The sequence below is a fragment of the Centropristis striata genome, chromosome 19 (assembly GCF_030273125.1).
Source record: "Centropristis striata isolate RG_2023a ecotype Rhode Island chromosome 19, C.striata_1.0, whole genome shotgun sequence".
Classification (NCBI taxonomy): domain Eukaryota; kingdom Metazoa; phylum Chordata; class Actinopteri; order Perciformes; family Serranidae; genus Centropristis; species Centropristis striata.
Window position 1 is genome coordinate 18,776,324 of NC_081535.1, and position 27,789 is coordinate 18,804,112.

A 27,789-nucleotide genomic window follows, 5' to 3' on the forward strand; every position below is an offset into this window, starting at 1 on the left:
ACTCTGCCAGGGGATCCGTGAAAAGTTATTAGATTCACTTTTTAAATGATCATGATATACTTTTTTTTTAAGGTTTCATATCTAAAAAAATCATATAATTAAAAAATCTATCATAGTTTATGGATTATATTTTGATCGAACAAATAACTCTCAAGGCCTTTACGGAATGGGATAATTTTTTTTTTTTATCATTTATTTTTAAGTGTTTTTTTGTTTTGTTTTTGTCATTTCACGCAGAATGTGAATATTACGCAGCCAAAAAGCAACATGATTTTTTTTTTCAGAATGAGATCGATTTATCTGAGCTTTATCTGGCAATGAGAAAAAAGGCATCAACCAATTAACGTAGCGTGGAACGTTATTATTACAGTCTGTGTGGAAACGGAAATATTCAGAACATGCGGTTACATTGTAACCTTTGTTCTCTGAGTGGAGCTACTGTGTACATATGAAATATGTAACGGAGTGGAGAGATAGTCTCTTCACTCAGAGAACCAAGGTTACATTGCAACCGTACGATCTACTCCTTCTGTTCTTACCTTTCACAATAAAAGCCCTATATACACTGTAGTTGTTACAAGAGGGAACTCCAATTCACTTGGAGCATTTTGGGAAAAGGAATCTCAATAAAATGGCTTATAGTAGCTTCTGCCATACAATTACTTACTCAAAAAGACTTTCAGACACTGCTCTTGGTCAATTATTGAAAAAGTGTTGAAGCTGTTGATAATTCACATCACTGCCAGTATGAATCGTCTTGATGCAAATACTCACAGGCGAGTATTTCACATTTTCATGTTATTTATTTACCAAGTCTGCAGTGTGTAAAGGCCTTTAAAATCTGCTAAAATATCTTTAATAAATGTCTAATATCTTTCTAATACTTATAATAATATTTTTATGTTGTTCTTTTACATAACTAAAACTATAGAAGTGTAAAAAAAATATGCTAGATAAAATTATTCCAAGGCTCATACATGAGGAGATGATCTGATCAACCTACAACCTCCCCAAAACGGCATATATGATATACGATCCATTTTAGAATGCGGAAAAGTCGTAGTTGAAAACACATGGCTAGCATTGTGAAACGAAACTACTTGGTGAGGTTTAGGCAACAACTAGTTTTAGGAAAAGATCATAGTTTAGGTTAAAATAAATATCTATGTAACTACGCGTGTAAGTTAAGTTACATACATAGGTCAAAATAACAAAACGCCGATTTTGTTGGTTCACACAGGTCACAAACAGTGATGTCCTGGATCAAAGTCCTGTATTTATTTGACCCATCCATCCATCCTGACCTCCTCCTTATGCAGACTTTGTCGCTCTTTGTACAACAACATCTGACTTTACTTGCTCCTGTCACAGTTGATACAGCCACTAGGGGTCACCGCCTAACAATAAACATAAATAAGGGTAGTAAAAAGCTGCTTGCAAAGACGACCTATACAGCCTCGTTTTTTTTCTTGAGGACTGCCTGGATCACCTGTTGTCATCAGCTGTCAGCTGGTGTCACAGCTTTTTCCAACATAGCAACAACTGATTTAGCTCACTGTAGTCAGAAGTGAAAGGGTACAAGTGCCTGTTGATCCACAGCTTTGGAAAAAAAAGAACTGTGCCAACATACAATCAGCTGAACACTTGTCTCCAACTTGTGTTTATCGTCCTCTTTGCCCTGAAGCTTCATTAAAGTTTCAGACAAGGCTGCTCTTAAAGAGGAGGCTGCAAACTCCTGTCCTCCTGCTTGATCTAACGCAGCGTTTATCCAGAAATGTCCCTCCTCCTTCCTGTGAGCCAGCCTCAGTCCTGTCCGACACAGAGGGACCTCCTATGTCACACTTGCGGTCCATGTGAGACAAAAGGCAGCAGCTGTCACATGAAAGACAAAATCCCTCATGTATAAACAATTCCCAGACTTGTCGTCACAAACACTTCTCATACGTTGGTGTGTGGTGGCTCTGTGGAGTCTGCCATTATGGTTGTGTGTGCCGCACTGGTGTCCATCATGCTGAGCTTCTCTGTCCCGTTCCTCGGTTCTTCCCTCCGTCTCGACCTGCGCCAGCATGGCGGTCTGTACCTACGACTGACAGAGATGTATCACATCATTTACAGTATATGCATCCGTCATGGGAAAAAATAGCTGTTCGGTAATCATGTTACCATTTTAAATAAACAGGTCAACACTGGGAAATATGTTTATTCACTTGCTCAAATAAAAAAATGAAGCTGCAGCCAGCTAGCCTAGCTAAGCATAAATACTGGAAACGAAGGACTTACTGCGAACAAATACAGATGAATGCAATGACAAGAATGAGGAAAACGAGCCCTGCAATGATGCAGGCAATTATGATTTGTCGTTTCTCTCCTATACGCAAGTCCAGGTCCAGATATTCACACCTGGCACCAATGTAACCTCGCTGACACCTGAGACAAAGAAAGGAAAAAATGAAAAGCTGTAAAATCAAACATCATGGGACTACTTTTTGTGCAACCTGTCTGTGATTAATCTCTGCAGGTAAAATATCAATCAAATATCAATAGCCTTTTTGAGAATCTATAAAGTAACACAATAACATTGCGATACTCCAGTGTATCAATATTTTCTTAGATTCCTAGTTGGTCACCTGCAAGATGGTGTTTTCTGTTCTTTAACGTAACGACACTCCCCGTGGATGCAGTAGTTCGTTAGTTCCTCGGGACATTTTGAGAAGTGGCCATTCCACTGTCCTGTATCCAGTGGTTCCCCTGAAGAAATTAAATGTCATTATTTTTGTTTTAGAATTATTCCATTCAAACAATAGTATAACAACATTTGAGTATATTAACTAATTAATAGTGAAAGTTATGACTTTATTGTATGATATATAATGTTTGAAGGAATTGCTGGATATGTTTAGCCTGCTTTCTCCAGAGTTAAATACGATCAATAAGATTGATGCTGTGGTGATGTGGGCCTCTTCAATATAAGGCTATAGCCAGCAACTGCTTAGCTTAGCTTAGCAAAGCTTAGCTTTAGCTTATTGTAAAGACCGGAAACAGTAGAAAACCAGCTAGCCTGGCTCTATCTGAATCCAAACATCTATCTTCCAGCACCTTTAAAACCAACTGTTTTCTCCTGTTTCCAGTCTTCATTTTGAGCTTTGCATATCATAAATGGGTTAAATGTTGTTTGGGCCACAGGGGGATTTTTTTGCTGCAGAACCACGAGTGGCCACCAGAAAAAAATTGGAAACAATCGAAATCCAAATCTTATTTTAGGATCACATTTATGAACTAAAAGCTGCCTACCACTTACATCTAAAGCTAGCTAATTTAAAGATAGACCAGCTGTCCCTGTGTTAAGCTAAGCTAACCATGGCTGTAGCGTTATATTCACATTGTCTGCATGCTAAATATGATGCTACCAATCAACCACTCTTCATCACTCAACTCACTCTAAAACCAAAACAAGCAAACACAAAAAGATATAATATGTCAATAAGCTAGCTTAGGGACTAGTAGATGTTTTTTATTTTAGTTCTCCTGTTAAGCTAAGCTAAACTTATCAACTGCTGGCTTTAGCTTCATGTTTGGTAAACACATTCTGGTGGTATCAGTCTTCTGGTGTAACTCACGTCAAGAAAGAAAGAAAGCTGTGGAACTATTTCTGTAACTGTGTCACTTTCTGTCAGCTTGCTTCTCTGACTTATACCCTCACCTTCTGGCATGGCCTTGATGGTATAAATAGACTGTTTGCAATATGATCCAAAGAGGAGTCCTAATGAATCATTGCCAGGAAAGGCCGGTGTCATCAAGGTCTCATTAACCACGTGTCGTAATTATTACAATTCCTTTCCTAATGAAACATGTGCTGAAGTGGGATAAAGTTAGAGTAAAATTCCCATTCTCCACCTCAATCTCTCCACCCTCTTCTCTTAAACTTGTTCCACAAAACACGCCCTCACACAGCTGCTAGTAGGCCATAATGCTGAACTTCTGACCCCCAGCGTTACACATAATGCTCCTTACTACATGCTGCCGCTATCTTTACAGCCCCAATTATCTTTGGAAATGGGCTGTAAAGGAATACTGCTGTTCAGGTGACATCAATGACAGCGCTTTAGCTGAAACATGAGATCTGCCTTGCTGCCATAACCTCATTATGGAAAAGGAAAATATCCAGTTACAAAGTTCAAAGGAATAGTTTGGAAAACATGTTTATTTGCCTTTGTGAAGAGTTCACTTAGGTGAGAAGATTAATGCCATTGTTATATATCTTTACTATCTAAAGCTAAAGCTAGCAGTTATTTAGCTTAATTTAACAGGTAAACAGCAAGCCTGCAAAAGGAATAAAAAGTCCACCAGCAACTAATTATATCAATTGTTTAATCTGTACAAAAAACATAGTATCAGAAATGATGAGTTATAGTTTTGGGGGAGTTGGCTAGTTTAGCTGATCTAAACAGAGAAAACAGCTAACATTAAAATAAATAAAAACATCTACCACCACCTAAGCAAACTGATTAACATGTTGTATCTAATTTGTGGACCTATTGTAAAATTGGTTTGTTGTAGTTCAAGAGAGATTTGAGTGATGAGTTACTGTCTTTTTCTAGCCTTTCTGCTAAGCTAAGCTTACCTGATAGCTGGTTATTGCATAGAATTAGAATTATTATCCTATTCTAACTCTGTAGTGTTAACATCTTTATATAGCATGGTCTGGGTGAGTACTCTGATTGGCTGCAGGGTGTTCATTATTTCCTGATAGTGGACACCAACCAAGTACTTCAAGTAAAACTGTCTGTTCCCTATTTTTAAATTAATTCGCTGACTATACATAATACCAACCTGTATCTAAAATGAGTAATGGTAGCAACAGTTATGCAGTTAAAGCGATATATTAATGAGCTAAATTAACAATTTTAAGCCCATAGCAGAGTCAAAGACTTCTCTGAGCTTACTGAATACAAAGATCGTCCTGGAGTAGAGAACAACGTTTCACTGTATAATAACTTTATGGGATGCAAATTACTGTTACAGGTATTAGTCAAATCCTCAAGTTTTACCAGGGAAATTGAGTTGTGACTTCTTGAAAACCCATCAATTGTAGTTGACCGTGGTATAATAACGAGAAAACTCTTCAAAGTGTCCATAATCAGGAATTAACAGACTTTGCGGATGCACATCAGACAGTTCTGGCCTTCCCGTCATCCATTAATCCTCATAATGGACACCTCATTGAGCATTATCCCTGACTAAACTAGATCTTGGCAAGAAAGCAACTTAATATATATTCTAAAATGTTGAACTATATATGTTTATATATAAGTGTATTTTGATAAAGCAGTCTTTAAATGCTGATAATGTTTTTTTCTCCTTTTATAGCAGTTAATATAACAAAAAAACACCTCAAGGAATTGATTTACAAGTACAAATTTTGTTCTAAGAAAACAGCAAAGTAAGTTACCCAAGAGCTTATGTATGTTTTAGAGTGAAATGAAGTTAACAATAACAATTTAACTAGCCTGGACAGCTTGGAATAAGTCTCCTCCACAGTTAACGGCCTCATTTTATTCAAGTTAAATGTTTCAACGTGTTTATATCCACATCTGCATCCACATATTTGCCCATTTTTCCATTTAAAAAAAAACTTCACCTTTTAAAACATAAAAGCAAAGCATTTAATGACACCGTGAAGCGGGCCCAGCACCTCATATCTGTCCATACCTGTGCAATTGTCTCTGCTGCCATGGTGATGACAGTGGGACACAGTTCGATTGGCGGACTCTTCGGTGGCATTCCCTTCTGCCAGCGAGTATTTGCATAAGGCCAGAGCTGCAGCCAGAAACACAAACAAAAAAAACAATCACACGCACGCACACACAACAAAGACGTACACATGAACAGTGATGGAAGCAATTCAGATCTCTAACTTAAGTTAAAGTACTAATACCACACTGTGAAATTACAATAGTTTAATTCAATTTCTCAGTAACACTGTTGTTACAAATATAATACGGTACTGTCCAAAAGTCTTACGCAGGTGTGATAAAATGCTGTAGAATAAGAATGCTTTCAAAAATACAAATGTTAAAAGTGTATTTTTATCAATTAACTAAGTGAACAGAAGAAAAATGTAAATCAAATCAATATTAGGTGTGACTACCATTTGCCTTCAAACCAGCATCAATTCTTCTAGGTATTTTTTTTACACACCTGCCTACGTATTTGTACATATCTCTACTTACTTCAAATGTAGTTTATATTTTCATATTTTTATTGTATTTCTATTTGTACATATCTTTATTTACTTAAGACTTAAGACTTGCATTTGTATTTATGTTGATGTTGTATATTTAGTCCTGCATTAAAAACTTACTCAAGTAAAAGTACAGTATCAGCATCAAAATGTACTTTAAGTATCAAAAGTAAAAAGACTCATTATGCAGAATGGCCCCACTCAGATTGTTAAATATATTCTAAATGTATTATTAGATTATTTGTATTGATGCATTTATATAAGCAGCATTTTAATTTTGTGAACACAGGGCTCATTCAAACTACTTAATATACTGTTATGAGGTTTATGTCTAATCACTTTAGATTGATCATGTTTTTTATGTGAAATCTTGACCTGAAAAGTAAAGTAAAGCTGGCAGCTTAATATAGTGGAGTAAACAGTACAATATTTGCCTCAAAATGTAGTGAAGTAGAAGTACTTTACTTAAGTACAGTACTTGAGTAAATGTACTTAGTTATATTCCACCACTGCATGTGAACAAAAACAATTTCTGACCACATTCCACATAAAGTAAAGTATCTACACTGAAAAAAAAAATGTGTTTGGCCCTGTAATTATTATTTCAATCATTTATATAAATTCCACAAAGAAATACGAATTCAGTGCTGTTACTTTAAAATAGCAGTTTTTCATGTAGTGCATTACTTTGTGATTGTTTGTTTATTATGTGTCCTCAGTTTTGTATGTAAATTGAATCATTCGTTCCAAGTAATATTCACTAAACCAGTTCATTGGCTTAATTAGTTGATATTTCCAAGTAAAATGTAATTGAGGGACATCAGTGAATCTGCAATTTACTTGTGTATTTTCATTTTAAAAAAAAGTGGTTCTATTAAATTAATTAATATTACTAAGAAAGAGCCTGAGTAAAGATTACAAACACTTTCTGTGTGGAAAAACTTGCCTAGCTTTTTTAAAGTAAATGTCACTCCAATTTTTTTCAGTGTACAAACAGAGATGGTAGGAAAAACACCTGATGAAAATCAGTTATTGAAGAATAGCTGCTGAGTCATGATACCAGCCAGCCTTATAGGGTAGGAGATTTCTCTTGATCACGCCCACTTCTGTCTCTCTCTCTCACACACATTTTTACTGCTCTCTAAAACCACATTATCTGCCCTGGTCAATATCAGAGCACACATACACTTCACCACAGATGATTTAAACCCCTACACAAATGAGAACACTGCAACACCATATTTAATTACACTTCAGGGAAACCTGTTTTGACAATGACTACTAATCACACTGGATAGATTGCTGGTGTATCCATTCAATCATTAACCTGACGTCTACTGTACAAATATAGCTCAGTCAGAGCGATGTCTATAACCCTGATGGCACATGGATGATGAAAAGCTGCGTCAACAATCAAAACAAAATATAGTTAACTCATACAGTGCCATTTTGACACTAAGTATGTCCCTTGAGAAGATAATTATCACTATAAGAACATGTTTAATCTAATAATTATATGTTAACACCACTCTGAGTTTATATAAAAACCAGTCTACTGTTTACAAGCAGGATAAAACAGTGAATCTTACCTGTTATTATCCCAACATAGAGTCTACACACCTTGGCCATCTCCTCACTTGATAAAAGTGCGTATTAAAGTTCAGTATCATTGACGAATTGAGATGAAACTGGATCAACCCTCTTTCAGAGGTCAATGACCTTTGCAGAAGGTGTGGACAAGCTGTGGAAGTTCCCCAGTCGTGTGTCGTATTGTGGTCCTTCATTGATGGCAGTTCGGTTCATAGTCATCCAGGAAAGCTTGAGGCTGTAACCAGAGCACACACACAGCCAAAGTGTCTCTGCAGACTGTGACTGGACTGCACCTCCACCACCGTGAGTGTGTGTATGTGTGTGTATGTGTCTGTGTGTGAGAACAGAAAAAAGGGGTGGCACTGAAACCCAACTCTGCTCTCTGCTCCCCGCCCACACCTTTAAAGGAGAATACGACTCCATTGAAGCTATGCAGGTTATTTTCCTCCTCTAAGAACAACTGCACCTTTCATACCTGGCTTTCCTTTTCTTTACAATGAAGCAACAGGCGGAAAAACTCATTGACAAAGAACCACAGCCAGTTTAACAACAAAGCAGGAGCCATTTATAACTCCTATTGTGTGTATTTTTTGGAAGGACATGCAAAAAGTCATTTATTTTCACAACTATTTGCAGGGTTTTTTGTTTGTACTGAAGTAGGACTACACATTTTAAGTATATGTCGTAATTGGAGTCTTCTCTTTTCATTCTACTCTCTACTTCTACTTCACTACAGTTTAGAGAGAAATACTATACTTTTTATTCCGTTGCATTTGTCTGACAGTTTTAGTACCTTTACAAATTTAGATTTTTACACACAAAACATATAACAAGTTTATAAAATATGATGTTTTGTTGGAGATTAAACTTCTGAATACAAGTACACATAATTAGTTGATTGGCAAAAATGTTATGGATCGTTTAGTTATTTTTCTTGTAAAAACATTTTGTGGTTCCAGCTTCTCAAATGTCACCATTTGCTGCTTTTCTTTTTCTTTTTACAAAAACAAATAATTCTGAATTTTGAATTATTTTATTTTTCATAAACCAAACACTAAATCAATTCCATTTTGAAAAGCATTAGTTAATAGTTTGAAATGAGCTGCACCTCAACCAACTACAACAGTAAAATTCTGTTTTTATATTAATACATGAGTAATAATCATCTTATTATATAATATATCATTGTATCACAGTTACAGGGGACTTTTTTCTACTTTTAATACTTTGAGTACATTTTACTTTTACACAGGTAGCATTTGAGAAGCAGGACATTTACTTGTAATAGAGTCATTTCACAGTGTGGTATTTAACTTTTACTATATTAACTCTAAATACTTCACCCAACACTGCTAACATGCTGCTGCAACATTTGGACTTCTTGGTGGTCTAGAACAAGGGTCTCAAACTCAAATTACCTGGGGTCGATGGAGGCAGTATCAAAATGACCAAAAAAAGACACAAAATTACTAAAAAAAAAGACACAAAATGACAGAAAAAAAACTAAATTACTTAAAAAAGACCCAAAATGACAAAAAAAAATACACAAAATTACAACAACAAAAAAAGACACAAAATGACAGAAAAAAACTAAATTACTTAAAAAAGACCCAAAATGACCAAAAAAATACACAAAATTACAAGAAAATAACCCACAAAATTACCAAAAAAAAAAAAACACGAAAAACACTAAATTACTTAAAAAAGGCAAAAAAGACACAAAATGACAGAAAAAACTAAATTACTTAAAAAAGAAACAACATGACCAAAAAAAGGACACAGAATTACCAAAAAGACACAAAATTATTAAAAAAGACAAACAATTATTAAAAAAAGACACAAAATTACTAAAAACGACACAGAATTACATAAAAACACACACAATTATTAAAAAAGACACACAATAATTAAAAAAAGACACAAAATTACCCAAAAAAAGTTATTAAAGGGAAAGGTAAAGTGCCATTCATATAAAACTCACATTAAACTTTCATATCAAGGTGGGGGCCACAAAATATCGTCACTAGGGCCACAAGCGATGTCTTTTAATGTCATGTTTTGTCAGTCCAAAGATATTCAGTTTCATATGATATAAAGCAGAAAAAAAGCAGGAAATAGCCTTATTTGAGAGGTTGAAAACAGCATTTTTGCATGAAAAATGTGTTTAATGATTAATCAAACTTCTGCCAACAACTACAGAATAATGCTATGAACACATTAATGCATCACTGATTAAGATCTTATAATAATTAAACAGAAATGTGCCTTTTTTATCTTTTTAAATGAAGTACTTTAACTTTTTAACAATATTTTACTGATAATACCTGAGTAATTTACCTAAGTCACGTTTTCAATGCAGGTTTTACATTGTTATACTGATACTTTTACTGAATACTGGGCTGTTCAGGGAGAAATAAAGTGTGCTGTTTTTGTTCTCTAGAAATGACCAGCAGATGGCATGAGTTCACACTTTAATAATTAAATAAATACTTTCAACATGTCCTGTTGCACTTGAAACTGTTTTAGTATGATTTTACCTCTGTGTATTTTATAGGCCTGCCTGTGTGTGGACAGCCTGACATACATGAAGATAACACATAACAGGTAAGTCATGATTAAGTTCTAATTAAACCTGCCTCTCTCTGTTTTTGCCAGTTAGTCTCATCACACGATTTTTGGTTGTTCTTTCAGTGTATTAAAATGAAGGCAGAAAATTGATTAGACTGATATGGTTGGGTGTGAAATTTGTTGTTATTGAACTTTTGCAAAAGCTCATAATGTGATTGATTTTGATTTTATTACAGTGGGGGAGTAAGCTGAGATCAATCAGTTTCATATTACTTTGATTTCTGTCTTCGAGATATTTCCTGCATCCCATTCTTATGCAATAAGTGTCAAATATGAGAAACACCTCGTGCCCTCAATGTAATATACAACAAACATACAGTCAACACACAGATAATAACCAAAATCATTATCAGGAAAACCATAGAAAGTGACTAGGTATCAGCTCTTTAATTAAACTCTTATGAGCTATTTTTGTTGTTACCATTATATTTGTCCAAACAAATGTACCTTTAGTTGTAGTGGGCATTAAAATGAACAAGAAAATTAAGAAAACAAAGGTGGTCTAATCATTTTTCCCATGTATTTTTTGTGAGAAAGGTTGTGAGGAAAGGAGGCATTAAAATGGGAACTATTGAGACTTGTCCCAGAACAGTGCACTGAGAGGAAAAGGAAGTGACACAGCAGAGAGGCGTCTCATGACTGGCTAGACCTTTTTCAGGCTGATGTAGACTGTTTCTGGGGCCCTTGTCTACATCTTCAAATGTTATATTTTATTTATTTTAAAATCTAAAATAAAGAAAATAATCACAGGCACTAACTTAAATGACTAAATGCACTATAGAATAGACAGCATGATTCATAACATCCAGTTCCCACACTCTGGTGATTCATGTGTTATTTCTAATATAAAATAGCCCCAAGCCTTGTAAATAAGGTCAAAATTCTTTAAGCGCTCCCAGGCTGAGTGGAGTGTAACTCTCTGCTGAACGTCTTTGCAGTTTTGAACAGGAAGACCCAGTTTCCTCTCTCTGGCTGTGCTCCTAACTTGGACTGAACATCAGGAAGCTCCGACGCCGAGAGATTCCAAGGCGTAATTTAGAGCCTGGCTATAAACATCCGCTTTGTTTAATCCATAGATGATGATCACTATTAGACTCTGCCACTGTGCACAAGAACAGAGAGATCAAACTTAGGCAGCATTGAAATATATTTTGATCTTGAAGGCTAAGAGCTTTCTGTGATGTCCTCTAATGTGTGGAAAAAGCAAACCTGCATACAGTAATGTAGCAAAACAACATTTATTTGAAAAATTATTTGCAAAACCTCATTTTTATATGTTTTTCATTAAAAACGTGTCAATAAAAATGGTTACAGAGAAAATTATTTTCTTCTGCGAGAGATGCCACAGTTGTGTCCACTTATTCCTCCTCTGCAAAGAAAAAAGAGTGAATGTTTTCATGCCTTCTTTTAAAAATCTACTACATTAACAATAGGTCCAATTGAATGCTTAAATAATCTTTTTGCATACCGACCTTCACACTACAGCACAGGAGCGAGGCTCTCTGAAGGGGTTGCTGCCTGTGGGGACTCCCACCAGCAGGGCGTCTTTGCCTGCGTTCTGCAGACAGTACTGCTGCAGCTCGGCAGCCGCCTGAGACACCTGGAACCACAGACACAGAGACAAGGGTCGCTGAGAAAATTCCTCTTTCGTGTGTCAAGGTAATTCAGATGTGATTGTTAAAACAACCCACCAGGAATAGGAACGACACAGCTGAGAGAGAAAAACATCTACACAATTCATTCAAATATTGAAAAAAGGGAAGTCAAAAATCTTTCTATTTATGATGGTATTTTTCATTATGAGTTTATAATCTCCTCATGTGAATAAGTGAAACAACTTCATATAACCAGTTTACGTCACTAAACTGAATTGACCTGTTTAACCTGCTATTACACTGTTTATTGAACAACTATAAATGCTGGAGGGTTCAGTCCTCCACATTTTGCATTGATTTCTCTTGCCCAATCCTTATTTGTACAGCTGACAGATACAAAATATGTAAAGTAAATTACAGATATAGCAATAAGCCCCTGACTCTTTTTCTCAAAAGAGAAAAGCAATTCAACAGTGTCTCCTATTAGTGGATCAAAAAATGAGAGCAACGTTTGATGCTTAAGAAGGAATTTTCACAACCTGGCAACTCAAATGTTATTATTAATGGTAAAGATCTATAAACGGTATAAAGGAATCATTAACCATTAGTCAAGCAATTCATCCATGCTTTTTAATCATTTACAAAGGCTTATTTTGTTGTATGTTGGCCAACAATAAAACAAACATGTAAAAGGCAGCTGAATGAAGGAAAAAAAGCTAAAAGAAGTAAAGAAAATGACATGCAGAGAAAGAAATGTGCAATGTACACTTTAAGCAAATAATAGCAGACAATAAGAAAATCATAAACTCACATTACAACACAGGAAACATAAATAAAAACCTTCACAATTACTTACAATTGCTAAAAATGTTTTGACATCATCCCATCATTCCCAGTTATACTTCCTGTGAATTCTTTTTACTTTATTCTACAAAACTCTAAATCTGACACATTTCATTAATGTAATAGTGTGTGGAGAGAACACACAGCAACATTTTTTGTTTTAATTTAATTTATTTTGAAAGTGTTTAATAAATTATATGCTACAGACTATATAATGTGCATAGTGTGAGGAATAAAAGTTTACAATAATGTTAAATGGTCGAGCTGTAATAAGACTAGTAGGTGGCTAATAAATTAACATTTTATATAAAACAAAAACAAAACTGATACTGTAAAGTCTTGAATCTAAAATACTAGGCCAATGCCTAATGTAACAAAGTTAAACAAATCAAGAAAAGCTCATTACTTAACCCTAAACTCTTTAAATGTGTAATCTTTTTCCGTCTTTACCTTGATTCTCTCCACACTGGCCTCCAGCTTCAGTTGTTCTACGAGCCGTCGCATGTTGGATAAATTAGAATTAGAGGTCATGTTGGTGGGAATTGTTTTGGGAGAGAAAAATTCCTTGTTTTTTTTAAAAAAAGAGAAAGTCCCCTTCAGTCTTTCAACACAGGAGCTGACTAACAGGAGCACTAATGGGCAGCAAAATGCTCGAGGAGAGCGAGGGGCCGAGTTTCTTTCCAAAGGACCTCAGTCCACTTCACTGAAGAGACGAGGAGAGCTGGAAGCACACAGACCTTCACACGTACCTTTACTTTGAAAGGATTTTGGTTCTGCAGTCTAAATGTAAAAATGGATTAAGATGTATTACAACATTTACACAAAGACCCAGAGCATGCCATAAAGTTTTTAGACACGTGGATTTTTGTAGATTTGTGGTCAGTTTGGTTTGTTTCCTTAAGGAAAGACACTTAAGGGTAAATAGGGTACATTTTTAAACTAATAGATATAGCCATGGAACTTCCCCTGTTCATTGCTTACAATAAGACAATTGTTTTTTGTATTACAAGTTTTCTTTAGTCTCATGTTTAAACATGCAAATGAGGCATTATCTAATGCTAACTTTTGGTGAATTTAGAAGAAATCTGCAGACACATTTATACAAAGTGCAATGAAACACATACCTAAATGTGCATTTTGGATATTTTCTTTTCACTAGTCTAAAAGAAGACTTGTATTAAAAGCAAAATAGCAATTAGCTGGGTACAAAAATAAAGTCAAAATGTTTTTACTAAGATTTGTCAAGGGGAAGCTAATTTACATTTTTCTTATATACTGTACCCAGCTGTGTAGTTAAATTCAAAACAATGATTTAATTTTTTTAAATTACATGAAATATAAATCAATAAGGCATCTTGTTGCTATAGCTGAGGTGAAAGTACAAAAATGTGCATGAAATGGAAATATGAAAGCAAAATAATAGAGCTGAAACAACTGGCTGATTAATCAGTGAGTCCATCGACAAGTTAATTTGAACTATTTTCAACTCATTGATGTTCACTTTAACATTTCAAGCATTTTTCAGGCAAAGAAGCCAATTATAATCAAAAACGAATCTGAACATTTAGCAATAATTAAAAAAAAAAAAAAGTTTCTAAATATATGCTCTTTTATTTTATGAACAACTTGTACACAGTGCAGTTCAGAAAAAAGTTACTGAACACATTCCAGGAAGACCAGTTCATTATTTATGCCATCTGTTGAGCTTTAAGTTGAAAATCTGAATCTGAATTTTCTAAACAGCTTTGTTACTCATAATACTATTAAAAGTATGAATAACAGAGATCGTATTATTTTAAACATGTGCTATCAAAAATATCAATACTTCTGAAAATCCTAAAATGTTATATGTAATCCAAAGGTTCCAAAATGATAAGATATTTACTGAGGAATTCTTTGTAATGAATAACTACGTGTCTATTAAGTCCCACAGAAGGGGGTCGGCTTTCCTGGTTTAAGTAAACAGACAGTTTGTGTGGACAAAATGTTGAGTACGGACGGCGTATTAAGAGCCCATCTAAAGTGGCAGCAAAGGTAACAAGTAATATAAAGTCATTACTAGACCTGTCACAATAATTAAAATATAATTTATTAACCTGAGCAAAAATCAGTCATGTCCGAAGCGTAAAATATCGCCCCTCTGTGTTTACATGTGTACAGCAGGGTTTTCCCGACCATTATAAGACCTGAGCCCCCTGGTGGCTGACTGCAGCATAGGTTATAAACCAGCCGCTACATGCAAGTAGTTTGTACATGAGAAAAACTAAAAGGTCAAACAAATTTTCCCCAGAGACGGTTTCTGTAATTTTAGGTAGTTCTTATTAAGCTGATGTTTGTTCAAGAGTGAATTTTTCTCATAATACGGTTTAAATACTTTTTTATGACTGTTAAAGAGGGCAGTAACATCATGATTAGCAGCTGTGATTGGTCAGGCAAGTGTTTGAGCAGGAACTCTGGCTCCAAATGACATCATCGGCCAAAGATGGCAGCGCCTGAATCAGGGATATTTTGGCTTCACCGTCCATTCTTTATACAGTCTATGTGATGTATCACCATTATATTTGTGGTATTATATTGTCTTAAAATGACAATATTGTTTTATTGCAATTATTTCTTGGCCAATATATTGCCCAACGGGACAGGACTAATATCTGTAGTAACACTACAAAGTTGTGTCCAAGTCTCCCAGTGTGTGTTACAGCAGGTGGTGTGTGTCATGTCTCTACAGTATCAACAGAGTCAACGCTACTGCTCCTCTTCCTCTTCCCGCTGTCTCCGTCTGCTGGTCTTTCGTGGTACCCATCCATCTGTCCTGCATCAGTCCTTGTCTGGTGAGAGGAGGGTGTCTCTGGGAAGCTCTGCCCCGGCCCCAGCACCTGTCTGACAGTCACGTTCACTCTGGAGCTCTGGATGTACCTGGAGCACACGGCCCAGTCCTCCTCTGACACCGGCTCCACCGCAGCACCATCCTGCAGGGAGGAGGACCAACTGCTGGGGTCCATCTCTAAAGTGGGTGCTGAGACGATGCGTGGGACAGCGTGATACAGGAGGCGGCTCTGTCCCGACATCACCATCACGTCCCCACTGTGCATGTACATGGCAGTGGGGGGGTCCTGTCTGTTGAGACCTCCCAGGAGAAAGATGGCTGACTGGCCAAAGCTCAAAGACAGCAGCGGGCGGCTGTGATCCAGCTCTGATTCATCCACGTGGATCCCCAGAGAGGAATCAGGTCTGTAGTAGTTGAGGATCCCAGCCTCTGCGGTGAACCCTGGGAACCCACAGGCGGCTGTGATGTGGGAGGACAGGGAGTGCAGGTCAGCTGGGAAAGGAGTGTAGTGGCTGGAAGAGTACGTCTTGGTGTCCCAGTTGTAGTGATACCCCAGAGTCACCCAGCGCAGCCTCTCAAGCAGAGTCTTTGCTTCTCTCTTTCCAGAAGGAGGACAGCTGAGAGCATGGACACTCTTACCCCAGATGTCCTCTGTGTCAGATGGGGACATGTGCATGTCCAGGTTGCACACATTGGGCTTCTGAGTGTAGGTTTTAAGACACTGTCTCACCCACGGGGGCTGGGAGCCCTGCAGGAACGGGTTGGAGATGAACATGAAGCCCGGGTAGCCCTGCAGGCTGAATGCTCTCCAGTCCCGGACAGGCTGTAACCCGACCCGGGCTGCCTCCACATCACTCACCGCAGACGGCTTCAGGACAGCTGGGACGATCCTGTCCCCCACTGCGCCTTTAGAGAAGTCTATGACATCGCTGAAGTCTGGCGGAGGGTTTCTTCTTTTGTAAAACTTGAATATGTTTCGAAATGCATCTTCTCCATTCTGCACCATGGAGGTTGCCATCTTGGCCATGACGTGAATGACCTTTCAACTCGGAGCGGAAGCGTTTTTTTTTCGCCCGAGCACAGCAAAGACATGACCCGCCCAACTCCGCCTCTGATTGGTTTATACTTACATTCTTATCCCAACCTTAACCAATCCAACTCCTTAGGACCAAATATTAGCCAATCAGAGGCAGAGTAAGGCGGGGGAGAAAGATGACTTCCAAAGGTTTCACAAAAATATATTAGCAAAAATAAATACAATAATATATTATTATTATATTATATAATACAAATAACGTTAGGCACAAACAAGGAAACACAACAATTGGAGAGTTAATGACAGCAAAAAAATGCAATAAGAGGCAAAAAATTTAAAATAAGTTGAAAATAAAACAATTATAAAATAATTTGATAATAATAATAATAATAATCATAAAAATTATAATAATGAATACAATACTAACTGAAAATCATCTGAATAAATAAATAAATAAATAAATAAGGAGAGCAATTAATTTGACTCCATCAATAACAAACTTCTTTTTTTTATATAAATGAAGAATATTCCCAATAAAATAATTATGATAAAAACATTGTTTTGAGGTTTTATACTCATATTGACAAGCAACAAATTATACTTTTAAGAGTAAAATAGTGAGTGCTAGATGGAGGAATTATATACTATATGAGCAATCCAAATTAGTTTTATTTTAAAATCAATGACTTAAAATGTGTAATAATATTACTAATATTACTACTAATAAAAATGAAAAAATATTTATTAAGAAAGATTATTATTATTATTATTATTATTATCATATTGTAATAATAATCATATTTTGTATTATTAATCATAGCGGTATTGTTGTTGTTATTATAAAATAATACATAAAAATAAATAATTTCTATAAAACGTTTGTCGGCTCTGCGCATGCGCTTGACTGGGCTGCCTGAAAGTGCTGTGAGACGTCGTGCCTGCTGGCCGCAGCTGAACTGGAAATTACTAGCATGCGAGCAGCGTTTGAATGCAGCTCTCGTCCCCTGAAACCCACATGGCTAATGAACTTCAACACTTGTGTCCTCATTGGTCCGCAGGTGATTAACAGGATTGGCTGTAAGTAGCTTTTTCCAAAAGGTAAACATTACAGGAAAGTGTAGGGGAGCCTCATTCAGAGAACCGACACTTCTTCTGGCCGACGTCGAGGTGTTGAAACGAGGAAATTATGAGCTAAAACGGCGCTACAAGCTGTCAAACCTCCGGGACTCTTTGATTCAAAGTGAGTCTGAGAGTTTAGCAGACATGGTGGAAGTGTTTACAGGACGGACACTTGTGAATAAAGACGGGGATTTAGTCGACCCCGAGGAGGCGTTGAGGAATAAAGTGGTGGGGATCTACTTTTCTGCAGGATGGTGTCCGCCGTGTCGAGACTTCACTCCCATCCTGTGCGATTTCTACACGGAGCTGGTTGAAGAGAGCGAACCTCCGGCTCAGTTTGAGATAGTTTTTATCTCCTCTGACAAGTCGACGGATGACATGGTTGAATACTACCATGATATGCACGGAGACTGGCTCGCTCTGCCCTGGACGGATGAATACAGACAGTAAGCACTAAAATCTACTGAAAAGTCAATGGAGTTTGGTCATGTGATGTATAAAGTGTATGAATGTTCCCTTGGCTCTTAGTAAAACATTTATAAACTCACTTGATACGTCAAAACATACTTAGCAGCACTTGGTTGCGCTTTATTTATCTTATATCTTATTAGGATTTAACACTGTTGGCTGTACAGCTCATTAGTAAGTGTCCAGCTTATGTAAAATGCTTATGAGGGTCACCCTCTCAGGGATTAGGGTTACAGGACAGTCTACAATAGCGGAGTGTTCAGTTTAAATTTTATATTTATATTTGTTTACCTCAGAATATCCAGATCCCATGTTACATTTAATATGTCTTTTATTGTCACATGCTTGTCCTCTTATATAATTTTCATTGGTGCTCAACTCATTTAATTAAATACAAGTCACAATAACACAATACAACTTCTGCATTCAAAATTTTAACTTGGGTAGAAGTCCAGATATATACCCAGCTAAAAGTATCAAAAGTACTCATCATGAAGGCACCATTCAATGCTGTTGGGTGTTGTCAATAAAGGCCTCATGCACCCTCCAACAATGTTTATTAGATAACAAAACAAAATAAGCAAGTAATGGCAAAATCTGAATTTAAGGCTAAAATGTAAAGTAATATAAATTAGATGGTATGCAGTGTAGACAGCAATGTAAACAGGAACATAGTAAACATATTTATGCAAAATTGGAAGTAAAGATTTGTATAAAAAAAGTAAAGGTTAATAAGGGTAAAGTGACCGTTTTAATGACTTTAGAGTTTAGGGTATACTCTTGAATTCTAACTACTTATGCATGAATGTGTAAGCAGTATTTTTATATTGTAGCTGGTCAATAATTAAGTTAACTTAATATTTTAAAAAATACAATGTTTCTTAGTTACACCAATAACCATGTTAGGGTTACAACTGACAGTGATAATAATATTAATTAATTTGCTTATCTTCTATGTAAATCCATTGATTGTTTAGAAACTGTTAGAAAATAGTGGTAAAATGTCTGATGTGATGTCTTCAGATGACTCATTTTGCCCAAAATATTCTGTTTACAGTCATTTAAGAGTGAGAAACCTAGCAAAAGGTATCATCTAAGATGGAGGAATTTTGGCATTTTTGCTTAAAAAATTAGATAAAAGCAAAGTACCCGATAAGTCCATCCTTTCTAAGTAGAACTGCTATAACTTTTCTGGTTCCAACTTGTGAATTGTGAGAATTTACTGGTTGTCTTCATTATATTTGATAATGAACAGAATATTTGGACTGATGGTGCGATAAAACAAGGAATGTAAAAATTACACGATTGTCTTTATAATATAAATTATAACAGGCATGTTTCACTATTTGGTGACACTTATAAACTAGTGATTAGTTCAAAAATTATTGGCAGATTCATCAACAACAAAATAATCATTGGTTTAGGGTTGTCACAATACTAAAATTTTCAACTCGATACCGATACTCAGGAAAATATTCAATACTCGATACCATTTTCGATACCACAAGGATAAAAACAAGGACCCCAAAATTTAACAGAAATATTTTTATTAACAAGAAAAATGCAACATGTAAAAATTAACAGAGCCACAGGTTAAATATTTATGATAAAAGTAGTGCAAATAGAAACTGCAACTATGATAACAAGCTTCAGGTCTGAGACAGTGCAATAACACTGACACTGTGTATACTGGGGGTATCGATACTTTTGAAAGTGAGTATTGTATCCGGATACGACGTGTACTGTGGAGATAAAGTTCAACCACTGTCAAGACAAGTACAAACTGTTTTATTGACAAAATTGAAGATGCAAAACAGCAGATGTTTAAGGTGTTATCTTGTTAAAAAAAAAAATTTCTTTGTCTCTCTTTCCTTTCTCAGTGAGTTGAAGCAGCGCTACAAGATCACAGCGGTCCCAAAGCTGGTGATCGTGAAGGAGAACGGCGACGTGATCACAGACAAGGGCAGGAAACAGATCAGAGACCGAGGCCTGGCCTGCTTCAGGTCCTGGCTGGACGCTGCAGAGATCTTCCAGAACTTTAAGGGTTAGAAAACAACAAAGAGGAATCGACAAGGAGGGTTAGAGAGCTGAACAGATCCAAAGTACACTTTTTCTGTTTACATTAGTTCAGTGATGAAGATGATTAAAGGGATATAAAAGCAGATTATATTTATATCTGTGACACAATTGTGTTTATTGATTCAGATTTGCATCTATTTTTTTGCTTTTTTCCTCATTAAATACTGCAATTCTTAATGTTTAAGCACTTTAAAATCCTTCAAATTAAACTATCTGAGAAAAAAATATCAAACTTTGGTCATATTGCTCACAAGTCATGCTTTGATGATTTGGTTTACAAGTAGATATGGATTAGTTTTAATAGGTAACAAGGTTGGAAAATGCTGCTTTAAACATCCTATGCATCTAAGACAAACCTCAGGCGTGTCCATTATGGTGAAGAAACTGTGCGTTCTATGAGTATAAAATAAAACAAGCTGGCTAATGTAGGTTTTATTTTTTATTGATGTTCTAAATAAGCTTCTGCACTAATGATAAACCCAGTTAAACTTTGCTTTTATTCAGTAGATATCTTTACGCTTTTGTATATTTAAGGTTTTACTTGTAGTTCTACATTGAGCTGCTTGTATATTTTTGTATTTTTATTTTATATGAGTTGTTAAGATGGTTGTTATTAAAAAAAAAAGTATATTCTTGCGACCTATTGTTGTCTGTTTTATTTCACATTTCTTTCAGGAGTCTCTGTATGTGTCCCATGCTTTATGAACAAACAAAACGACTCCCTGATGCCTCGTTAAGACGCAGAAAGCCCACAGGACAATATTTCCTACATGCTTGCACATTCACATCCATGCTCCTAATTGCCTTTTTTCCCCCCCTTGTACATGCTGGTGCTGCTGGTATCACTTTGTACATAAAACATCCAACAGGCATGATGACATTATGATGAGTCTGCAGGCCAGGCTCTCCAGTACCTGTCTGCTTTGTAATATCAAATGCTGCCATTCTTCAAAGAGCACCGTGTCGCACCAGGTAACGCCCAAAGGTTTCATTCAGGAATAAATTAAGCTGGAGACGATGCTTCTCCAGGGGGTTGGTTCAGGTGTACTTATGCCGCCTCTTCATCACAGGTCTCAGAGGACTCCTACATCTCACAGTCTATCACTGAATAAAATGATGCAAGTCCTCAAAGAGAAAGAGAGATGGAAAATTATGCCTCAAATTGACAACGTATTACCTGAACTGAACGATATTGATCTACTTTGAATTATTATTCATCATCATAATCCTCTGGTACACTTTTGTGGAAATTGCAGTTCCACAGCTCACCATGTGGGGTCGCTGTTTAGCCATATATGAGAATACTGAATTTTCTCAAGTTTACCTACTTTAAGGACAGTTTTCCCTTTGAGACACAAGTTATTAATCAAAGCAGTGTGTTATTTTATGTTTTAAAATGTGTTTGGAAGGGATCTGTAATGGTGATGTGTTCTGTTATAATCTGGTCATACACGGCTCCACGTATCCATGAACATTTCTTACTTATATCACATGACGTCCGTCTATCTGCAGTTGATGGAGCAAGTCAAAATAGGAGTAACATGCTATCTGTTCAGTGTAAATGTGTGCTTGTTATTGTATTATCATATTAACTCTAAGAATGTCTGAATGTGTTTGGATGTGAGGTCAAAGGTCAAAATTACACCCTTTATTCTGCCTCTATAGAACAAAAACATTGATGTAGTCCATCAATTACACGTTCCTAAGTTATAATTACTTAACTTAAAGGTAGACTATGCAGGAATTGTTGCCTTCTGTTTGTGAACACAATAAACCCTTTATAATTAATTTTCTGTCCATCAGCTAATCAATTAATTAACTAATTGCTGTAGCGTCAGTCCGATAAAGGAATGTGCCATGAGATGGATGGACACTTGACTACCATTTAATTAATTAATTCAGTTAATATAACCCTTTATTGAATTGGTCAAGTTATATACTGTTGTGTCCTACTATGAAATTGTTAAAAGGAAACTGACTTAATTTACTCAAGTACTGTACTTTTGTACAATTTTGAGGTACTTCTACTTAAATATTTCCATTTAATTCTGTCATACTCTTTTTTTTTTCATAATTTTTTAAAAACTTTTTAAACCACTGCAGTGATTAGATAACCTTGGTTACGTTGCAGACTTTGATTAATGATACAGAATGCCACCAACAAATGAATTACGATATAATAATTTAAGACTTTATTGATCCCTGGGGGGCAATTCACAAGCAAATTCACCAGCTAAGTAATTAAAATTAACAACCCCACCTTTACCAGTTGCAACACGAACGCGTTGATATACTTAACCCTGGAGTCACCAAAAGCTCCAAAGCATGACTTCTTCATGACATCCAGACTAGAAAACAAAGCAGCGTGGAGCCCTACTGTTAATTTACCTCTAAATTTCTGGCTGTAAACTCCATGAGGCCAGTTTCAGTTTGATGATGATATATCAAGTAAAACTGGAGACAAGGTCAAATATAGTTTGTATAAAATGATAGAACTAGATGTAACCCTCTTATATGTTATATTTGCAACCTTTGTTCACATTGCAACATTTAAAATTCTTTATCCAGCATGGTAGTGTTTTGAAAGTGAAAAAAGATTCAAAATCACATTTTATGTTGGACTAAAGGACTAAAAAAGACACAAATTACAAAAAAAATACACAAAATAACTAAAAAAGACATAAAATTTAAAAAAATTGTTACGCTAAACACACAAGACACAAATAAAATAGAGTCACACTAGAATAAAAACCAGAGCTGGATGACAGGATCACACACAATCACAAGATCACATTTATGTTGGTTTTTCTTTGTTTCTTTTTGGTTCAAAATGTTGATCCAGTAAGTCACAATAAAAAAAATTATTATAAGGTCATATAAGTGGAAAAGAAATACCAACATGGCATTTAAACATATTTTAAGTGGTGTATACAGGCAGGATGAAAAGGATTAAAAAATGGACAAAATAGCCCCAGACTCCATAGGGTTAAATGAAAATACTTGTTCTTTACTTGTTACATGTCTTGTCTATTACTGCTTCTACTTTTAGTACTTTTAGTGGAAGGAGATGGTAATGTTAATAAGGTAATTGAATCACGGGTCACCAGTTTCAATTGACTTCGACATGATTTTATCCACATGAGACTGAACTGATGAAGAAAATGTCTTATATTTTTTGCTTCCTGTCTGCTGCTTGATTGAACCCCCTCTCGGTTCAGATTTAGATGGATCTTTATGTCGACTCCGCATTAATTGAAGTCGGTCGGACTTCTTGTTGGCTTTAGAAATGAAAGGCAGTAGTGTTTCCTGCCGCTGTAACGGTGTCTTGAATCAACTAACAAGGCTGTCTTTATGTGAGAGCAGGGCGGGAGGGAGGCGCAGAGCTGGGTGGACCGGCGGACCCTGCACGGAAAGAGCGCTACTGTCAAGTTCAACACGGCAATTAAACAAACTTCCGCTAAAACCCTTCAAAATAAGACGCATATTTGTTGATAAATTGATGAATGGTGAAATCATCTATCTTTATAGAAATCCAAATTTTAAAGTAAATGGTGCCTACATATTTAAAGTTGTTTTAATTATCATTCAAGATAAACCCAATAAAGGCTACAGCCTGTTATTTTGGCTTGGCATAAACACTGAAAACTTGGGGAAACAGTCTGGCTCACTGATTAACATTTTACATCTTGTTTGTTTAAATCTCATGAAGGTCACTGCTACTGGCACTGCTATTGCAACATATCCTGGGAAACTAGTTGAATTTGCTTTATTGGACCAAATTAAGTCTATTTATTGAACAAGCCACATGTAGGTGGATTTTTATTATATTTAAGACATAACCATATTTTACTTTATATTTTAAAGAATTAAGGCTTCAGCCAGCAACCAGTTACCTTTGCATAAAGACTAGAAGTTGGGGCAAAGCAGCTTTGGTGTGTCCAACGGTAAGAAAATCCAGTAAATAACACAAAAAGAAAACAGCTAACATTAGACTGATTTTGCTAACATTAGACAGACCAACCGCCAGAAGTTAAACAGTTAAGCTGAGGTAAAGTGCCCCCCTAACTTTTATTTATTCATTAATCATAAAAGGGTACAAGAAACTTGAGGCCTGTGACCAATTGCAAAAAAAAAAGAACAAGAAGAGGACAACAGGTAGGCCACACATGCATTTAAATAGAATAACAATGTTTTAATTCTCGGCAAGAAAGCTAAAGAGCGTATAGCTAATAATAGCTCATCTTTTCTCCTAATATGTCAGCTATGGGTCACAGTAAAGACCACTACAAGACATGTCAAACCTGTAAAATATAAAAACATACTGTAACCCTCTAATTAAGTCATAAACCAATTTGAACCTAACTATAAGTATACATAGACTGTGGTTAAAATATCGTCACACTGTTGAAATAATCGCCTAAGTCATTTTTTTTGTCAAATTATATATATATATATATATATTTGCCGAAATCATCTCCTCATGACGCCGGCCACCTATGGTAAAATCACCTACATCCTCAGTTGATCAGATCATGTTATTTTACCCCTTTAAGATCATCACTTCTTTGACAATTTGCCACATTCATAGGCATCAGATAAGAACCCAGCAAAGAAGAGCTAGAGGGAGATTGTTTAGTTATCAGTTTAGTTTATGAGTGTTTTATTGTTGACACCAATATTGGTAACACTTTACTCTAAGGTGTCGACATAAGAGTGACATGGGCGTGTCATAAACATGACATGGAATGTTTCATGAAAATAATGACACTTTGAAGTAACAATAATGCTCATGATACTTGTCATGTCATGTTTCTGACAGGCTTGTGTGACCCTTATGTAGACACCTGCAAAATAAAGTGTTACCATATCTTGCTTAAGTCACAAAGGCATGTTCAAAAAATTGCCTAAGTCGTTTATTTCTCTTAAGTTACATAATTTACACACAGTGTTATTACTATGAAGTTTTTTGTGTTTTCTGCAAAAAAGAAAAAATGAGTTAGGCGATTATTTTAACAGGGTGACGATATTAATTTACTGTAATTAGTTTAGGGTTACTAAGAGTCAGTGCGTTTCAGTTTTATTTTGAAGGTGGCGCTCCTCATGTCCTGTTGACATTGTGTCTCTCAGGCAGACTTCACGCTACTCGGCGGTACAAGCGCTCACACCGGCTCCTGCACTCCGCATGTGTCGGCTGTTAGCCGGTCCGGAGGAGGGCTGCAGGGACGGGACCGCAGCACCGGGACAAAAACAAAACCTCCATGCTGGATGGACTGAAGCAGCGACTGCTGGAACAAGAGGTAAGTTGGCCGGACGAGAGTGCACGTTAACACTATTAACTATAAATTTAGCCCACGCTGATAGAGATAACGTGAAACATTATTATCACAAAATATTAGTAGTTGTGATGATGAGTTACGGTAATCATGCTTACATTGCTCAATTTTAACTTTGACATATTCAGCTACTTTTCGTGAGTGATCATGAAAAAAAGCTATCAGTTGTAATGAAACCAGGTCATATTGTTTTCCATAATGCACTTTTTTGGACACACTTTGACTATGACGGCAAAGACTGGCAAAATTGTGTATATGTGAGTCTAATTCAAGTTGTATGCTTGTTTTCACTGACATATGTTTTATTCAGCTATTGAGTGGATACACGTTTTTCTGACATATTTAATAAAAAATGAAACAGTCCTTATGGGCACATGTGATCAAAGACTAACCAGGTAATCAATCTGTGAGTCATGTTTTAGGTCACTTGAAAGCAAAATCACATGAAGGATTTTTTTTTTAAAATACCGCCCACAATAATTTCTAGTGGGTAGACCCAGATAATATAATTACATGCACTCTGTGAAAGTGCAGGCTTCTCTTCTGCATCACACTCACACACATGCACACAATACGCAGCATACTGAGCGAGCTGGAGGTTTTATCAGGAAAATGGTTCTAATCCTGCTTAGTGCATTCACTAACAGGCATCTAGCACGCTGAAATATTTGGTTTGCAAGCTGGCAGAGTTGTTTTTCTCATATTGGAAGAATGAAACTGGAGATTATGTGGGATTTGAGGGTTGTTTAGCAAGCAGGGAAGAGAAAGAGTCTGGCTGTAGAGTGTACACATATAGCATGCTCAGGGTAAATTACTGTATGATGTGATACTTGATGACATATATGTGCTCATTGTGCCTGGAAGATAAAAGTTGCCCCATTTTATTAGATGCTCAATACATGTGCATGTGTGTGTCCTATATGTGTGTGTAGTGCATGTGAGTGTGTGTTCTCACATTGTGTTTGCAGGCCGCATGTGCTCTCATGTTTCACAGATCAGATAACAGGAATCTTGCAGGACATGTTAATGGTACTGATGTAACGACCCTGCAGCATATTGACAAATTACCTCTGATGATTTTAGAGTTGCCCTAGCTCAGTTAGGTAATGCTGTTTTATAAAAATCGATTAAATTGAATGGAGAGGTTATGATTGAAGGGTTTATTGCCTCAAGGGCTGGCTGTCTGTTTCACTAAACCAGTATAAATTATCTAGAGCTAAGGGTGGAGCTGGTTTGGTTTTTGTCGTAAACAATACATGTTTCAACTGTTAAAATCACAACCTTTACACCTTTGCAAGATGCAACTGTTTAGAAATGCCACAGTTCAGTCTGTCAGTGTGGCAGTTAACTGTCCAGGGAGAAGAGGGAAGTAATGAGCTCTGGCTCGCACTGAACTTGGCTTGCACTTGTTAACGTCTTTCACAACTCATTTGCCAAGCATTTCCGTCGGATAATGTTGCACATGTGGTGAGAATATTGCAAAGGTGATGATGTGCAATTAAAATGGTGTGTTGCAGGTGAATGGCCGAAATGAACAGATGCGATTTGTGGACACGCTGGATTAATTTATTTGGTGTCAACGTCAATTTGTTTGCTCACTGTCCATCTCAATTATCCACTATTCATATATTCCCACTTGTAAAAGCACTGTCAGTAACTGTGAAGCATGTGGCACAGGGAGTGTCTTCCTATACAAACTGAGATTTATTATATTGCACCATAATTACACAGAGATGAGCTGTGTCCTATCAGAGTTGTATTTTGGTCTTTCATTGTGTTACTGAACAAGGGAGTGTCCACTTATTTCCCCTATCGGCACAGACGTTCTGTTTATAGAACATTGTACAATTGGTCGGTGTCTGTTATTGTGTTATTGGTTTATGGAGAAGATCAATCAGTTATTTTTTACTCCGACAGACACTAAAATCAATGCTTCTGTTCCCCACTGTTCATTTTGGCTAGAAACCACAGTTACTGTTTATGATTGCTGACAGACACTACTTCCATCTTTAAATGCTGACAAAGTATAT

At 36.3% G+C, this 27,789-nt stretch overlaps 5 protein-coding genes across 5 annotated transcripts in view; 2 read left to right on the top strand and 3 right to left on the bottom strand.

Annotated features, from left to right (window-relative positions):
* Positions 1 to 1,256: 1,256 nt before the first annotated feature.
* On the bottom strand, positions 1,257 to 8,149 carry btc (betacellulin, epidermal growth factor family member). The gene is made up of 5 exons (XM_059357260.1): positions 7,831 to 8,149; positions 5,710 to 5,817; positions 2,628 to 2,748; positions 2,281 to 2,427; positions 1,257 to 2,086 (listed from the first exon to the last, which is right to left on the bottom strand). The coding sequence occupies exons 1-5, from the start codon at positions 7,868 to 7,870 to the stop codon at positions 1,939 to 1,941; spliced, it is 564 nt and encodes a 187-aa protein (XP_059213243.1). The 5' UTR covers positions 7,871 to 8,149; the 3' UTR covers positions 1,257 to 1,938.
* Positions 8,150 to 11,678: 3,529 nt separating this feature from the next.
* gng10 (guanine nucleotide binding protein (G protein), gamma 10) lies at positions 11,679 to 13,966 on the bottom strand. Its single transcript, XM_059358595.1, has 3 exons — positions 13,348 to 13,966; positions 11,932 to 12,059; positions 11,679 to 11,828 (listed from the first exon to the last, which is right to left on the bottom strand). Exons 1-2 carry the CDS (start codon positions 13,426 to 13,428, stop codon positions 11,934 to 11,936), a joined length of 207 nt encoding a protein of 68 aa, XP_059214578.1. The 5' UTR covers positions 13,429 to 13,966; the 3' UTR covers positions 11,679 to 11,828; positions 11,932 to 11,933.
* A 1,627-nt stretch (positions 13,967 to 15,593) lies between these two features.
* Positions 15,594 to 16,751, bottom strand: alkbh1 (alkB homolog 1, histone H2A dioxygenase). Its single transcript, XM_059358594.1, has one exon. The coding sequence runs from the start codon at positions 16,749 to 16,751 to the stop codon at positions 15,612 to 15,614; it is 1,140 nt and encodes a 379-aa protein (XP_059214577.1). The 3' UTR covers positions 15,594 to 15,611.
* Positions 16,752 to 17,625: 874 nt separating this feature from the next.
* On the top strand, positions 17,626 to 21,065 carry nxnl2 (nucleoredoxin like 2). The gene is made up of 2 exons (XM_059358106.1): positions 17,626 to 18,325; positions 20,228 to 21,065. Exons 1-2 carry the CDS (start codon positions 18,024 to 18,026, stop codon positions 20,394 to 20,396), a joined length of 471 nt encoding a protein of 156 aa, XP_059214089.1. The 5' UTR covers positions 17,626 to 18,023; the 3' UTR covers positions 20,397 to 21,065.
* Positions 21,066 to 25,568: 4,503 nt separating this feature from the next.
* csgalnact1a (chondroitin sulfate N-acetylgalactosaminyltransferase 1a) overlaps positions 25,569 to 27,789 on the top strand; it is a 36,551-nt gene continuing 34,330 nt past the window's right edge. Inside the window, exon 1 of the mRNA XM_059358105.1 lies at positions 25,569 to 25,723. The gene's annotated coding sequence lies outside the window, so the exon portion shown is untranslated. The remainder of the gene's footprint in view (positions 25,724 to 27,789) is intronic.

Bases quoted from the DNA above. Each gene is read 5' to 3' on its own strand.
- btc (XM_059357260.1), bottom strand. From the start codon at position 7,870: ATGGCCAAGGTGTGTAGACTCTATGTTGGGATAATAACAG. The intron at 5,818-7,830 runs GTAAGATTCACT...TTCTGGCTGCAG, and splicing joins CTATGTTGGGATAATAACAG to CTCTGGCCTTATGCAAATAC. The intron at 2,749-5,709 runs GTATGGACAGAT...TAATTTCTTCAG, and splicing joins CAGCAGAGACAATTGCACAG to GGGAACCACTGGATACAGGA.
- gng10 (XM_059358595.1), bottom strand. From the start codon at position 13,428: ATGACCTCTAATTCTAATTTATCCAACATGCGACGGCTCGTAGAACAA. The intron at 12,060-13,347 runs GTAAAGACGGAA...CTGTGGTTCCAG, and splicing joins CCAGTGTGGAGAGAATCAAG to GTGTCTCAGGCGGCTGCCGA.
- alkbh1 (XM_059358594.1), bottom strand. From the start codon at position 16,751: ATGGCCAAGATGGCAACCTCCATGGTGCAGAATGGAGAAGATGCATTT.
- nxnl2 (XM_059358106.1), top strand. From the start codon at position 18,024: ATGGTGGAAGTGTTTACAGGACGGACACTTGTGAATAAAGACGGGGAT. The intron at 18,326-20,227 runs GTAAGCACTAAA...TTCCTTTCTCAG, and splicing joins TGGACGGATGAATACAGACA to TGAGTTGAAGCAGCGCTACA.